The sequence below is a fragment of the Cantharellus anzutake genome (genome assembly GCF_015039405.1).
Source record: "Cantharellus anzutake strain C23 chromosome Unknown EI90scaffold_7, whole genome shotgun sequence".
Lineage (NCBI taxonomy): Eukaryota > Fungi > Basidiomycota > Agaricomycetes > Cantharellales > Hydnaceae > Cantharellus > Cantharellus anzutake.
The window spans coordinates 478,359-494,293 of record NW_024066957.1 but is presented as its reverse complement, the minus strand read 5'-3'; the positions used below and the strand labels follow the sequence as shown (position 1 = coordinate 494,293).

The following is a 15,935-nucleotide window of genomic DNA, read 5'->3' as shown; positions in this document are numbered from 1 at the left end:
TCCGGAGGTTTCCGAAGCAAACCCGACACAATAAAGTTCTCAAAGCCAAGGGATGCGGCTGTGCCTCGTTTTCAATGTGATTTGGCCTTGCAAGTCCAAGCGGTGCCAGTTTTTAGATGTCCATTTTTAGGTTGCCCCCGTTTGCGTAGTTGTCACTCCAGTGCACTGGTGCGAGAGTGCGTGCATCCAAAGGGCGAATACCTATCTAAGACAGTGGATCAGGTGGGGTACCTGCAGTGAGTTGGCCAAATTTATTCGTCTATCAGAGGCTGGAGTCCTGCCTACGTCTATCCTATTTCGCGGGACTGACACCTGCAACTCGGAGCGGGTCCATTTCGTTCAGCACTGCCACAGTGACCAACTGCCTCCAACATGGCGGAGGTTTAAGTAGCTTCTGCAAGGGGAGTTCTGCTCTCTTCTCCCACCTGCTTGCTCGCGCTCAGTGATAGCTGGTAAGTTTCCCTTGCGCAGCAGGGCTTGTAACTTACGCACGGCTACCAGTGTTCCCCTGTGGTTCCGCTTGAGCTCTCGCTCTTCTTCTGATCGATCTTCGTCAGTTCGTTTTCATCCCCAAATACTTTGCCTGTAACTTTCTGGTTCGCAGTTTCGTTTGTCCCATCTCGCCTGTGCACTCTACCGGCTCTGCCCATCATATCACCTTCCCGCTTCGTTGTCCTGGAACACCTGTATTCTACTTTTGTATTGGTGCGCGGCTCATCCTTGGCTGTTATATTCTGGTGTTGTTTGCTCTACAATCGCATTTCCTGCCAGCCCATTTTGGGCCGTGTGCACGATCCTGGTCGGAACCGATCAGGTATATATTCGAGCCTAGTTCATTATAGATATATATGGAATATAGATATATAGATATAGATATAGATTATAGATATGTAGGCACCTGCGCGCTAGGCAGGATCCCAGCCTCTACTAAACCGGCGTGCCTCAGCAAGCATTAACCCACACAATGGGTGATGTTTGGCCAATTGGTTAATAACACAGTGCCTTATCTAGAAGTCGCGAGATCTGCGTGTCCTGCGGGAAACCAAATTGTTCAACACATATAAATTCTAGCTGACTGGACTAGTGACATGTCCTACCTTGTCTGGAGTGGATCTTCGTTTGTTCGCGTGCTGGCACACAACTCAACTTCCTAAAGCATGGCGTCCTTTGGGCAGAACAGTAGTCAACTATCACTCCCATCCATAACTCGCCACATCCATCCATGGCGTTTCGCCCTGTTTGCCCTCGTGTTCCTTGCGACCTACCAGTTTTTATCCTTCGCTGTTCGTTCTTTCCACTCCACTTGACACGAACGTTGTCCCCCTGAACCTTTTACTATCTACAGTTCCTCTCGACAACATCGACAATTGAAAAGACGGAACCAGTAGCATCTCCGTCGCTTACTTCGAATGGACACGCCCCACTTGATATGGGTCGGGTCACTGACAGGGTCTCCGCCGGACATGTACTCGTCACTGGGGGAGGCGGGAACATCGGTGAGTCTGGTCAACTTACCCGTTGCTCTTTGGTCAATTTGGTTCTTTCACAAACTCACATTTTCACCCCTCCAATCTAACGCTATCGTTCATGGGTGCTGTGCAGGGAAACACATCGTTCGACGTCTTCTGTCCGCTTCAACTCCCGTCACCCTTCTCGATGCTGCTTGGCGTCCAAAGGAACTTCTCCCTTCACTCACGCCCTCCTCCCGTTCCCTTCTCAAAGTCGTCAAGGGTGACTTTCGCAATACCACGCTCCTATCCGACATCCTCACGCCTGATATCGTCGGCATCGTTCACCTTGGTGGCGTCTCCCGCGTGCTGCTGTGCCTCGAGAACGAAGCTGACTGCTGGGACATAAATGAACGAGGAACGAAACTTGCGTTGGAGGCATTATCCAATTTAAACGCAAAGGACAACGGACGCAGATGGTTCGTACTCGCTTCTTCGATAGCAGTATACGGAGACATGCCTCCGGGAAGGGAGAATGTACCATTCGAGGAGGATACGGAAAAGAAACCTGTGAATGCGTATGGAGCGAGCAAGTTGGCTTCTGAGAAGGCCGTGCAGGCGCATTTGGAGGAAGTCAAAAAGCAGAAGGGCGGCGGGTCGATACATGCTGTCGCGTTGAGGTTGTCGGTTGTGTATGGAAGTATCTATGATCATGTGGAGAGGTTTCTGCCTTCTATCGCCATGCAGGCGTTATCACATCAGCTTATACAGATTTCGGGGGGCGAGCAACACGTATGTCCTTTTTTTTTCCTCCCGACTTTGTCACCCATTTTTGATACCTTTTCCTCTTTAGTTTGACCTACTTCATATTGACGACTGCGTCGACGGATTCCTCCTCGCCATCAAACACCTAACCTCTTCTCTGTCCGGGCACGCTCCACGCACCTACTTCGATGCATTTAGCCTCGTCTCAGGTTTCTCCGCCCCCGTCTCCACAATTGTTTCTACCCTCGTGAAACTCGCACGATCCAAATCACCTATCCAGTACATTCCAGGCGACGATCGATTCCCAAGCACCTATCGGGGAAGTGCCGAAAAAGCCCAAAAAATCCTGGGTTATGAGCCTCAGGTCAACGTCGAAGAAGGTCTGGAACGATTCGTGCGAGCTTTCCTCCAGCAAACGGAACATTACCTGTCGGCGAAACTAGGATCGACGTGTGGAAAGGCTTCCCCTTCTATCAAAGAAAGCTCAGATGAGAATCTGAACAAATTGGATAGGTGTACGGTTCATGTGAATGTGAACATCCAAGGCGAATTCGCTGCTCTCTTCCCGCCTAAAAGTGGGGAAAGAGATCAATGGACGACGGGGACGACCATGCCTCCTCCCACACTTCACACGGATATCTTCGTTCGTTCGGGTTCCCAACCTGTCAAGGACTTGCGACCGCTTCCTGAGGAACGAGGGAAGGATCACGTTCGTCCTCGTGATGGTGCTGGCAGTCATGGAAAGGGAGAAAGGGTACTTATTCGGATCAAAGCTTGGGACAATGGCGAATGGGTGTTTCTTGGCACGGAAAAGCCAGAGTTAGGGTTTAAAGCAGGTCCTGTGACGCTTCAGAGGATAAGCGAGAAGGAATTGGGAAAAGGTGTTGGGGTTGGGGTTGCATTCGTAGATTGGGAATTGGAGGCGAACCCGGAGCAAGGGACAGTTCGGCTTGCCGTTCCGGGGACGAATCTCTTCTTGATGGGCCCTACGTTTGTTGGGAAAAATTTTACGCTGGCGGAGAAGAAAGAGGAAAGGGGAGGAAGAGGAAGAGGTGTGGAGGGGAACAACAGGGGAGAAGAGGAGGTTTGGCCTATGAAGATCTCGCCAAGCTGTTGTCCCGCACCAGCTCCGTGGCCTTTCTTTCATGATAATCGTAAGTTTCACAGCGTTTTATTTCCGGTCTCAGTGATTTGGTAAATTGATACATTTTGGGCGCATGCGTTGCGGACACGTATAGCTATTGACTATACAATCGAGTACCAAAAAAACTCGATCAAACGTCCATTCCTTGCTTCCCCCGCTAAAGCCCTTTGTAACCGTCTTCGACGTGCCAAGCTGAAGGCCGCTCAGGATCTCGCCACGCTCTCCAGCCTACGACGGAGAACAACTCATACTAACAAACTCAGCCCGCACCCAACAGATTGGTCTAATGCAAACTTACCAGCGTGTTCCAATGCATGCGATCATCCCACGATCTGTATAGATACGGGAGATTGCCAATGTGTGTTATCGACATGTCCTGCCTCCCAACGTTTCCCTTTTTGGTCCTTTGCTAACCTCCCAGTTTTGTCCTACCCTCCACCATCACTATCGCCTTTTGAATCCAAGAACTCTGAATCGCCACTCGTAGAGGCCGTGAAGCGTTCCTCATGGCGAAATGTGCTTCGAGCACAAGCTTCTCGGTTCGTTGGATTCAACATCTCCTTTCCTCGAATATACGTCGCTCCTTTGTCGGACGAAGATGAAGAATGGGTGAAGAGTTGGAGAGATCAGGCGGGGAGGAAGTATGATATTGGAGCATTGAGAGAGAAGCACTGTTTGAGTGCTGATGCTCAGTTGGAGAGGGGTGTGAAGAGGATGGGCGTTCCGCCGCCGACCCCTGATTTTGGTGTTGGTGAGGGTGAAGGGGTTATGGCGAAAGGAGAGGAGAATAGTACTGAGATGGTGTTCATACCGCATTATGAGGGGAGGTGGGATGTGAGTGTCCTTTTCCTTTTCTCTTTGGGTGTTAGGATATACCAGTTAACGTTACATCTAGAGCGGAAATCGCATCGAGGGAACGTACGAGCACACTTGGAAGACGGTCCAGGGCTTCGATGCATCCAAGGTTATCATTCCGTTCACGTTTGATTGGGGTGTGTGCTTGACCTTTGAATGGTACGTGTTTTTGGGCTGGGTCGTTTGTCGACGGAGGGTGTGTGCTGATAGAAGTGATTCTTTGATTTAAGGGATATTTGGGACATCCGACGGAAACATGGACCAAGGTTGTCTCCAATTATCAGGTCCACGACAGCGTGGAGCGTGATGGCCGACCTAAACTCACCATGTTACAGGCCCCATCAAGACATAGTGTGTGTTTCTTACCGTTGTTTCTGTGCTCGAAAGGCATGCTGACAGGGTTTGTTTTGAAACGTAATTAGGATCCCACCTCGGACCTGTTTGTCTAAGCGACTCCTTGAGGCTTATCCGAATATCTCAGATGTTCGCCCCGCCCGTGACAGACGCGTCCTTGCTACCTTTTCTGGCTCCTCATGGGGCACGGGTGTCCTCAGTAGGCAGAGAGTGGAATGCACTCGCCATGGGTGGTCCTCTGGCGAGCCAAAGGAGAAACTACATCCCAATGGTCCTTTGCTGAAGGCTATATACCGTGGCACTGGGGACTACGACTATATCAGCCTGCTGAACGATACGATCTTCTGTCCACAGCCCGCTGGTACCAATGGTAACGATTTTTCTTCTTTTTTTGTCAACTCTTGAATATGGGACTCATGCCTATTGGCATTTGCGTTCAGGTTGGTCCCCTCGTCTCGTAGATTCGATATATGCGGGTTGTATACCCGTCCTCATTGGACGATCCTCACATTATCCATTCTTCGATCTGATCGACTGGAGCAAGATTTCGGTGACCGTCGAATCCTCCGACCTTCCCGATCTCGAGAACTTCCTGTTGTCGCGGTACACGCTTGAAGACATCGAGCGGTTGCAAGCAAACATAATGCTTGTACGAGATGCGTTTGTATATCCTTTGGATGATGTTAGCCCTGAGTATGCTCAGAAGAGGATGCTCGATGATAGAGGGCCGTTGTACTTTGCGCTGCAATCGACGCGGATGAGGATGATGATGCAATGGCCCACCGACTGAATGGGTAAAATTTATCTGTTTAGTTTAGCCTTTTGGTACCTGGGACGTTTTTGAGGGTGTTTGTGTGTCTCCTGAACCTATTTGCACTGGTTGCACTGTCTTAGGCTCATTTCGCTAATGCAATGTTTGTTATCGCTTTGACACCATGTAGTTCTAAAAAGCAATTGCAGTGTGAATTCTAGTGTCCAATTCTCAAGTGTGATGTAACGTTGATGAAAGAAAAACCAAGAGTCTTGGCTTCGTGTATTGATTGGTCCGTTCAAAATTGAGTGTGAATGCGAGTGAACAAACAAAATGAGAAATTTCCACGGCGCCTGCGTCAGAGGCCACACCACTAGTACAATGACACAAGAAAAAGGATTAACACTGAACTATCAGAAAACACAATGACAAAACGATCAAAGAAAAACGATGATCTATTTAGCGGCCGCCCGTACGCTGTGGTGGGCGGCTGCTGCGAGAGCGTGATCTGTTAATGGGTGGAAGGACAGCACCGGGCGGGCGAGGTGAGGCCACGCCCGGTACGAAACGGGGGGGCATGGGAGACGTCCAGCCAGGCGATGCGGGATTTTCGGACTGAGATGGCGACGGCGGGGGTTGTTGGCTGAACGGATTTGCGGCATCTGAAGGAACGCCAAAAACAGAAGTCGCGCCAGTCGTGCCCAAGGAGAACGCACTCGGCTGAGCAAGTGTCGTTGCTGGTTGAGTACTTGTTTGCCCAAATTTAAATGGTGTTGAACTGAGCTCGCCAGGTCCAGATTGGAATGGATTCGATGGCCCAGTCGAGCCCGTCGGTTGGGTACCAGTATCACCAACACCAAACTTGAACGATTGAGATGGTGTGCCACCAGTGCTGTCCTTGGTCCGTGACTGGCCTTGCGACAAATCAGGTTGCGTCCATGTCTTATTCGCGTTAGTTCCATTAGCTGAGCCGCCACCAAACGGGACGACCACAGGAGTGCCAAATGGGTTGGCGTCGTTGCGGTGGAACGGTGCCGGCGGAACAGGCTTGTTGTCACCCGGCGCATTATTGGCGGCGGCAGTAGCCGCTGCGCCTTTAAACGAAAAGCCCGTGGAAGGTTTAGCTTCGTCCTTGGTCTGATCACCACTGGGCGTCTGGTTCGTCGTCACCGCTGCGAAGGAGTTAGGTGCAGGAGAGTTAGGAAGCGATCCAAAAATGTTTGGACGTTGGGGTAGCACCGGCGGGGTGAATGCGGAAGCCGCCGTACTTTTGGCGGGTCCCAGGCGATCGAATAAACTCTTGGCACCAGAATCGGTGGCGGAAGAGGATGATGGGAAGGGAGATGGTTTGGATGATTCGTTGGCAGCAGATGTGAAAGTTGCTGGTGCTGTGCTTGATGGGACAGAGAATGCAGGTTTGGGAGTGTCGGGAGGGTTGGTAGGCGCAGCAAATTTGAAGGGATTGGGTAATGTTTCCTTAGATGGCTCAGTGACTTTTGGTGCTGAGAATAATGACGAGCTCGAAAGCACTGCAGATGATGCGACTGGAGTCACACCAAACTTAAAACCTATCACAAGAAATCGTAATATCAATTGAACGCCAGAAACATGAGCCAAACCAAACATACCAGTCTGGGGTACGGAAGTCGGCGTCGTTTGGGTGTTATTAACAACAGGCTGATTACTTTCCTTCGTTTCATTTGTAAACTCTGACCTCGGAGTAAATCCAAATAGGGGCTTGGTGCCTGTTGATGACGCTGTAGTGCTGGGAGGAAGGAATGCAGGGGTAGTAGGCAACTTGAAGGCCGGGAAGGAGGCCTCAGGCTTCTTGCCATTGCCGTCCTTCAGTTCATCTGCTTTCTTCGGTTCTTCTTTCGCTTTCTCTCCCGCCGCAAGCTTTTCCGCGGGATTCGACACAAGGGGTGTCGGAAGGAAAGGAGAGGCAGTGGCAGGCTTAGCCGGGACAAGCGGCGTCGAAGCGGTAGTAGGGGTAGGCGCGGGAGCAGCAGGAGAGACAGGCGCAAAAGGCGAAGGAGTGGGAATAAAGGTAGAAGGCGGAGGCATTGAAGCCGGGGCAGTAAGAACAACGGCGGGAGCGGGGGCAGGCGTAGCAACAGAGGCAGCTGGAGTTTCACTAGCGCGCTTCCTTTCCTCGGCGTCCTTACGAGCCTCACGCAGCTGTCTGAGCGCTTCCTGCTCGTTAGCTTGCTTTTGCCAACGCGTCGAAGGCGCTCGTTGAGGAATAGTGCCCGCAGACCCCACAGAGGTCCGGGGCCTCTGAGGGGCCGGTGCAAGACGGCTCACGGTCCGCTGGCGGTTATTGAAGAAAGGATTGAAATCCAGATCGGTGAGAGGCATGACTTTCGGCGGCGTCGTGCTATCGGGCGCATCCCAGAATGTTGATGACGATCGGCCGCTCTTCACCACCTTATCAGCCGCCTTCTGTGATGGAAACCCTAAGAAACTTACCAAGGGACGACGCGTCGAGGAAGCTGATGATGCAGCTGACTCGGCTTCGACAGCCTTCTTTTCTTCCTGCTGCCAAGCAAAGATGCCTTTCGCCTTAGCTTCGAGATACTCTTCCTCAGTGAACCAATTATCCACCCATACATTAATGGTTTCCGCCTTGTCGCGATGTTGGGAATCCAAGGGCTACATTGGAAAGTGAGAAACAGTACGCGACACCAGCTTAAAGACGCACCATTTGGTATTTGGGCCGCTTCTCAACCACGGCCTCCTTCCGCAAACGGCGCCCGTCAACACCAACTTTGAACTTCAGCCCACCGGACTCCCATTCTTCTCCAGGTCGCCTCCCGCCACACAAAGGATCCACTACCACATTCTCATCCGGCACAGACTGGTCATTCTTCGTTTCATTTTCATCCAAGGATATCGACTCCCTCAACTTCGATAGCTGTGGCTTCTCAGCACGTTCCCGACCACGCTTGCGAGCAGGCGGAGCATCGCTAGTTCGTCCAGTCTCTGATCCTGAATCCGACTCGAGGCGCTCACGCTCCCGCTTGTACCCGGCCACGGGGAGGGCGGGAGACGGTGGTTGCTGACCAGAAACATTCTCGTCCTGAATCCCTTTCGGCTTGGGAAGGTTGACACTGTTCAGTCTGCGACCGATCCGACTTTTGCGGGCCAGATTGGGCATAGGGGCAAACGTTACGTTTGGACCACTCTTCTGCTTTGTATTGGCCTTTTGCACGGTAACGGCAAGGAAACTGTTCGGTTGAGCTTCATCGTCAGCCGGCTTCACACGCTTCCCCCCAGCCTTGACACGGGTCTGCTCCAACATCTCATCGTCCGCAGCAGAGGCGAGGCGCTTCTCATTCCTAGAATGCTGCACTTCAGCATTCTCTTCGGTGAACCACGCGTTCTTTCGTGCTCGCTTCGGAAGTGAGTAATCATCAGCGGAAGGCTCAGCAATGGCAACGTTATTGTGCTCGGAGGCATCACGAGGGTCCATGAAAAGACGTTTGCGTCCTGCCGTCTTCACTGTGTTGGATGTGTCGATCAGCTTACTGGACGCTCTGCCATTCAAACTGGACGGCTGCTGTATTCTGAAACGAACATCAGACGCAAGTCCACGACTCGCCACACCCCGGGATATCGAATCCGATCTGAAAGTGAAACAAGGGGTACGTTGTGCACGTTGACATGTCAACAATGAGGCACACATACATCGAGGTCTCGGAAGGGAAAGCCCCAACAAGTTTTGGGTTTGACGGTTCCTTCCTGAGAGATGGTTTTGAAGGTGCGATGTGAGCCTGAGTTTGCATTGCTGACCGCGATGCGTCAGTGAGTCATAATAGAAAAATGAGCCGGGGACATACCGTCAAACTCTGAGCCAGGATACCTCAGATCAATGGAATCATCCTCATAAGCGCTGTATATCACATTGGGCCTTGACATACGCGGCGCGTTCAACACGGATAACTCGGTACGTGACCTGGGACGCGCGAGTGGTTTTCGCCTCCTGGCCACAGCGTCAGAATAAGCCTCAGCAAACGGTCGTTTATCGCCATCAGGAATCCCATGACGACGCCTCTGAGCCCTAGACGGCAGGAAAAGTGAGGACGGGACCGACCTTAAAGAAGGGGGGAAATACTTACAGCTCATTCGCCTCCCTTCGAAGCTTTTGACGTATTGAAATTGTGAAAGATACAGCCCAATAAATAGCGAGGACCACGACGGCCCCCAATAATGTAGTAGGGAAAATATAAGATGAATCCCGGGGGCGAGAAAACAGGTTGCGTGAAGACAGAAGATTTGTCAAAGGTGTGGCAACGCGGTGTGTCGGCTGTGTCTGGGCTATTGTTGGTATGGCTGACACGACATCGTCTTGAAATATGTCATCAAAGGTGAGCTTTGAGGCCATGAAGCGACACCTTATGCACGCCTGTTAAGCCTACACGAGGAGTCAAGCGCCCTGGGCGGATCAGAGAGGAAATGTCCGTGGGGCACGTGAACGAGCTGATTGAACTGAATGTGGGCGCTTTTGTAGCCCGGGGGCTGATGACTGCAACCCCTCCGACCGGGGCTCACGGAGCGCCAACACGAAAGCTTACTGCGGAGGAGATGTCTTGAGTGCCTCGCTAAATCGAAACTTCAAAACTTTATAGCTTGTTCACAGCACTGCAGCCTGATGTTGGAACCGAATCCTCGTGCCTATCTGACGTTCAGTGTGCAGCACACGAATGGACAGGCGATGACCAAAGTATGGCCAGTGGTTGAGCGCGTGGTCTTCCTGTGAATGCTCCCGCCCTAAGTCTGCGCCCGCAACCTCACTGCAGTATTTTCACAACAGTTAAGCCAGTAGGGACAAGAGGATGGCCTGGTCATACAGCTCTCACGGTGCTATTAGAAACTATAACTGGGGAACGCCGCCTGAAGCGGCAGATCCTGCTACTCTCTTGCTTGTTCACCACCAACGTTGAGACCCCGCCTGAGTTTCTCATTCCTCAAGCTTTTTTTTTTTCACATTTCTCGCTCCACAATCGCACCGCGAACTGTGGACACGCTCAATTGCGACCCACTGGAGAGGATTTGGAAACTGGCGTATGGTGCGATAATGCCCATGTAATTTTGGGATAGCAAACAGCGTTACCTGCATCATGCACATGCTCCGTACTAATTCAATCTGCAGCTGAAGGGATTTGGCTGTACATGTGCCGTATTAATGGTTCGTGAACAGGATACAATGGATGGCGCTGGTGCCTGAGGCGTCGTTCTGATGGACTGTAAAGGATGAGACACTCAAGTATAAGGGGCAGGTCGGAAGATGACTTTGCATGCCACAAAGAGGCACCATATGCACTCACCGGCGAACGAAATAGACTCAACTGTTTCATGGGCTAGTGACCATAAAGACATTTGAATCACGGTTAAAAATGCACCAAGATTGTGGCGTGCCCGACCCACTGTGCCCCTCTCGGGACTGTAAGTGGAGGGGTATTGGTGAAGATAATAATATGGAAAGGAAGAAAAGAGAACCACAATACCCAGAGCTCCCATCTAGTCCCCTACAATAGCACTAACCAAGGGGTACTCCACTTAACTCCGCAGATCAAACAGGATGCGGTGCTTTCAGAGCCCTATGACCGCGAATACAATGCTCTGCGGCGCAAGCACTCAAAAGTAAAAGACTAAATGTGTTACAGCTGTACGTTGAATCTCGCCCACACCAACCCTGTCGAAAGTGTGTTAAACACTGGCGAAATATTATTGCTGCCTTTGACGAAGCATCCAGGGAGTTACACTTTGGCCCACAAGGCTGGGTAGAGATAGGATCTGATAGGATTCATCAATGGGTTTGGAGAATGGAGAGAAGGCGTGAACATTTATGCATTGGGCAGGGTCATACAGGACCCTGTGCATAGGACAATTGAGTTGTGGAGAAAAAAACGTAGGACCCGCTACGGAGTAGCGGGAATAACTGGGTTCAGCGTCCAAATTTCGCATCGTTCATCCGTTCATCCTTGAGTCATAATAGAGGCATAATACGTGTAATGATCGAAACATGACATCGTTCAGGAGCAACGGGCTTACAAGGCTCAGTACAGGTGTCACCAAAGTGCCACCATCAAGACGCGTCGCAAATCAGTTCATTTCACGGCATCCCTTGTGTCAATCCTATAAGATCTCAAATACGAGGCACTCTCAGCTTTATCTCAGTCCAGTGCACTGAAGGATAATGTTCCCTTAATTATTTAAATCCATTGATGACTTCGAGCTTCATCGGAAGGAAGTCCAACCGGCTCCGCGTGGCGTGCCACCCACCGTGCGATACATCCCATTGAAAGATAATAAAACTGTGAAGCTGTCAGGGCTTTCAAATCGGGAAGCCTCGTATGTGCGGTATAAGGCGTCCGCCGATGGCAACCCACTGTTTTCCTTGAACGGACTTGAGGCTTTACCTATTCAAGCTCGTACCATTGACGAATATGTCCATAGCGCACTCAGGGATAACGATGAAGAGGAAGAGGAAGATTCAGGTCGTCGGATCCGGCTTGTTTAGCAGGGCCAGACACTCATGGTTTGAAGCTCTTTGGCACAACAGGGTTGTCCTACAGCGTAGTCAGATTTCAAGACCCGAGAAAAAGCAATTATTACTCACAGACAGACCTCTCTGACCCCCTGTTAATCTCTTATCCCGATTCGTCATCATCTCATCCCGTAATTCTAGTTGTGGCGAGCGGGCTGCAAGCAAACAATCACTCGTTATATTAGGGGCCCATCAGAGGTTACTGAGACATGCCTGGCCGTCATTCTGGCCCCCCTAATGACATTAAGAAGGTTCTGGCCACCGAACATCCCGGATCAGCATGAACAAAGGGCGTCAAACATTAGTCAACCCAGCCCAGGTTTGAGCCTGATAATTGCTTGCTGAAAATCGAGAAATATTCTTACCAAGCGGAATGAGAGGCTCTCATGGCACTGGCATGGTACGGTGCAGCGACACATGATGTCCGAAAGTGGAAGCTCGACAAGGCAGAAAGAACGTTGGCGCTCTCGGGATCGGGTAGAATCTGTGGTCATTGCTTACGCCACCCATCGACTCCAATGAATGAACACTCTCTTGGCAGGGACTTGGACATGAGTGGCGTGCTAGCTCATGACAATGATGAACAAACACCCAGTTATCGCCTCGGGAGGATTCTTACGTGCGACAGAATGCAGAGAACTGAGAGAAGTACCCTCGCAGTCACTGGGCCCAACAACAGTCCAACAGCACTTCGACCAACTCCGACAATAGCGTGGCGAGCCGCTGCATACCGGGACGCATCCCTAGCGGGGTAGGAATTGAGCCTATGTGGTTCTGCAAGGTCAACGCAATCGCGACCGGTAGCGTTACCATTGATTTCGGCACGGTCGGAGAATGAGAAGGTGCCGCTCTTCATATTTGAACCACTGATAATACCCCAGCTCTAATATGTGCGCCACCTCACCCACAGCTTCAGCTTGAACAATAGGTGTTAGGTGACTACTGGTTTCTGAACTCCGTCGACAGCCATTCCGTGATGCTGGCTGTTAACGTTGAGGACATGCGACCAACGGATTCCAAGCTGCGGGCCCCACTTTGCAACGTTTTTAGGGCCATAGGGAATCATTTCCATGGCTTCGCGATTGGAATGGTGTGTAGGGCGACCAAAGCAAGTTATGTCTTTTCTGAGGCGTTTTTATATTTTATCTACATTAGAACGTCGTACTCTCCCACGCAAGCTTAAATTGACCACAACATTACTGTAACTTCGCCGACACGACAATACCTTGAGACGCAACTATCAATCAAGATGATTATGCGTGCACCTCGCTCAGGAACCATACGTTTCTGCGGTCTTGCAACCATTGCCTCCGGGTAGAAGGGCCCTGACCGTGACACTTTTGTTTGCTCCTCACCTAGAACCTCAATCGTTTACGAGAATGCTTTTCTCCCGACCCTGGTTATCAATTACCCTGGCATGTAAGAACAAGATTCTTGCAGGTGCTTCGAATCTGGGTATCTCGGCACCTCAGCTATCGGATGAGTTTGCTTCCCTGCGGTATTTTTCTGTACTCAGTCCGAAAGAAGCGCATTGAGAATTGGGTATCAGGATGCAGGCGCGCCTGGTGGGTGCACATGTCCGCTCAAGCACATGGCTTGTATGTCATAGCTATTTTACTTCCGCTCGCCTCGACGATGCCACCAGAGGCCAACCACACTAATTTACTGGGCAACGGGAGCGGGTTCATGTAGGTAGGTGCTATTTAACCTCGACTTTGGGCTGCCTCTAAGATGTCTCAGCCAAGGTACAGGTAACCATTACACCCTCATCCCCTGATACTATGCATTAACCTCCGGAGATAAAAACAACACTTCGCGTTTTCCGCTCAACTGCGCCTTTTCCTCCGGGGATTTTTGAAGAGCGCAAGCTACGGATGTCAAGTGAACAGGTTTCGGACGTTGCAACATTGCTATTCCCAAACAAAGTAAGCTTGACAGTACTTGCTTTATTGGGTTCTGTGCAACTAATTGATTGAAGCCTCGGTGTCCAACTTCCTTCTAGGAGCAATTTCATATACATCATGTGCATACGGCGATTGTCCTCTGTTCACCCTTCCACGTAGGCAGCCTTTCCTGTTATCACGCCAGCGCAATTTCTACAAATATCACGTTAAATATGTTCTCCCGACGCAACAAAGGAATCCGTCCTGCTCGTGGCCCGTCTCCGCAGCCACCTCACCCACAGGCCCATTCGGAGTCCCATGTTCCGCAGGTCCGTGTCACTGATGCCCAAATATCGCCTGATCACGACAACTACCGCCGCGATCAGCTCGGAGTGCCGGCAGGTTCTTATCCTGAGCCCGAAGTGGCTGCTCAGATTGTTCCTTCTGGTGATCGCAGTGATCGCAAGAAACCAGCATTTCTAATGAGGATCCTCCAAAAATTGAATCCTGTCCGCAGCAAGCCTAGCACTGCTGAACCTCTTGGGCCATCCAGGCCAACTACTCCATTCCTTCAGCCATCCGGGGATGATGCGGTGCCACCTCCATCTCCCCGCACCCCTACCGCCCATGTTAATAATCCTCGTGAATCGTCTGGGACGCATGCCACGCCTGACAATCGGCTGAACATCTATGCACAATTGGAGCGTGAGGATGTCATCATACCTTTCGTATCGGAACCCACGACCATGCCATCGGCCAACTCAGGGAGTGATCGAAAAAAAGTAATCATCGGCGCTACAAGGCTGGTTCTACAAAATGCAGCCGACGCTCTTAAATTCGCCCCGATTGCGAATCTTGATGCAATCCCGAATTTACTTCTGACGTGGCTCCAGGTTTACGAGGTTAGTTTATCTTCCCAGTGATCGACGATGGTATGTAATTTTCGCCCCATGATTCATGCAGACTGTTGGCGGAAACGACGATGAACTCGAAGGATTGGGTGATCACATTCGAAAGGCTTATACCACCATTTTGCAGCCGCTCGAGCTGTCGACGGACCAAATTCCCCCAGAAGTGATTCAGTTTATTAATGGGTTTCAATCGTACGTCCACCTAACCCCCCATCGCTTCTCACCCGGTTCAAGATCTCCATTGACAGGGCCCTTAAGGGGCAGATAAATGAGATCGAGTTGCTCAAAACCCGGAATCTTGCAACAAAAGTGTTCTTAGCAGCCGAAATCGCCAACAGGATAAGTGGTGTGAAGATGTGTATAAATGAAGCCCTTAACTCGTTTTCGGTTCGTTTCCATTAGGTCCCTGAGTGCTCGGTTTAACTGACTGATGTGCGTATACCATAGACGCAGGCAACTATTTTAACGCTTCTTCGCACCATTGAAGCATCGGTGGAATGTATGTTATTTTGCTCCTTCCACAGGGCTCTTTTATCAGTGCTACATCTTTTAGCGAAGCTTGAGCGACTTCCGTGGGTCCCAGCTGAGCACACCTACGTGAAGAGCAAGTCGGAGTGCCTTCCAAGCACACGCGTCAACATACAAAAATCTCTTCTCAATCATCTGAAAGCAGCCGAGAACCGATTTGTCTGGCTACGTGGGTCCCCTGGCACTGGGAAGACGGCGATATCTATGAGCGTCGCATCTACGCTCAAAAAGGAAGGCATGCTTGCAGCCTCTTTCTTTTGGGACAAAAACCAAAAGGGAACGGGCCTCGATTCTCTGGAGAAGTTTCCTTCTACCCTCGCGCGTCAACTTGCGATATTTAATAATGACTTCAAGGTCTCGCTCATCAAACGCCTTCGGCAGCCAGATTCGGAGCTAGTTACAAGCCTCCCTCTGGAGAAACAAATGCAGACTTTGATCCTCGAACCGATGAATAGTCGCAAGGGCATATTTTCTGCAAGCAAGGGACGCTTCACCATCGTCTTGGATGGTTTGGACGAATGTGGAGGCTCAGAGGCACTCATGTCTCTGATGGGCCTCATACGTCTTCTCGACGAGCTGCCTTCAGCTTTTTCCATACTGGTCAGTTGTCGTCCTGAACGTCAAGTTATTTCCGTTTGGGGAGATCGGGGCTGTCTCATCCCGTGTGATAATGTGGATGAGGTTGACTCAGACGAGACATTCGACACAATCCGACAGATGGTAGAGGATGGGCTCAAGGATTGCAT

At 50.9% G+C, this 15,935-nt stretch overlaps 4 protein-coding genes across 4 annotated transcripts; 3 read left to right on the top strand and 1 right to left on the bottom strand.

Moving 5' to 3' along the window:
• Positions 1-1,429: 1,429 nt before the first annotated feature.
• EI90DRAFT_2908028 (uncharacterized protein) lies at positions 1,430-5,356 on the top strand (the record flags this gene model as incomplete). The annotated part of the gene is made up of 10 exons (XM_039054305.1): positions 1,430-1,496; positions 1,603-2,240; positions 2,302-2,926; positions 3,032-3,367; positions 3,452-4,077; positions 4,114-4,191; positions 4,253-4,371; positions 4,443-4,565; positions 4,635-4,936; positions 5,007-5,356. The coding sequence occupies 10 exons, from the start codon at positions 1,430-1,432 to the stop codon at positions 5,354-5,356; spliced, it is 3,264 nt and encodes a 1,087-aa protein (XP_038920729.1).
• A 71-nt stretch (positions 5,357-5,427) lies between these two features.
• Positions 5,428-9,104, bottom strand: EI90DRAFT_3039436 (uncharacterized protein). Its single transcript, XM_039058943.1, has 4 exons — positions 8,019-9,104; positions 7,787-7,969; positions 6,946-7,735; positions 5,428-6,885 (listed from the first exon to the last, which is right to left on the bottom strand). Exons 1-4 carry the CDS (start codon positions 9,000-9,002, stop codon positions 5,777-5,779), a joined length of 3,066 nt encoding a protein of 1,021 aa, XP_038920728.1. The 5' UTR covers positions 9,003-9,104; the 3' UTR covers positions 5,428-5,776.
• Positions 9,105-13,730: 4,626 nt separating this feature from the next.
• EI90DRAFT_2423106 (uncharacterized protein) lies at positions 13,731-15,309 on the top strand. The gene is made up of 6 exons (XM_039053000.1): positions 13,731-13,792; positions 13,846-14,652; positions 14,714-14,853; positions 14,910-15,048; positions 15,109-15,160; positions 15,220-15,309. The coding sequence occupies exons 2-6, from the start codon at positions 13,984-13,986 to the stop codon at positions 15,222-15,224; spliced, it is 1,005 nt and encodes a 334-aa protein (XP_038920727.1). The 5' UTR covers positions 13,731-13,792; positions 13,846-13,983; the 3' UTR covers positions 15,225-15,309.
• Positions 15,310-15,348: 39 nt separating this feature from the next.
• EI90DRAFT_2877077 (uncharacterized protein) lies at positions 15,349-15,711 on the top strand (the record flags this gene model as incomplete). Its single annotated transcript, XM_039053891.1, has 1 exon — positions 15,349-15,711. A coding segment is annotated over one exon (363 nt), but the record flags the coding sequence as incomplete, so codon positions are not given.
• Between the last annotated feature and the right edge of the window lie 224 nt (positions 15,712-15,935).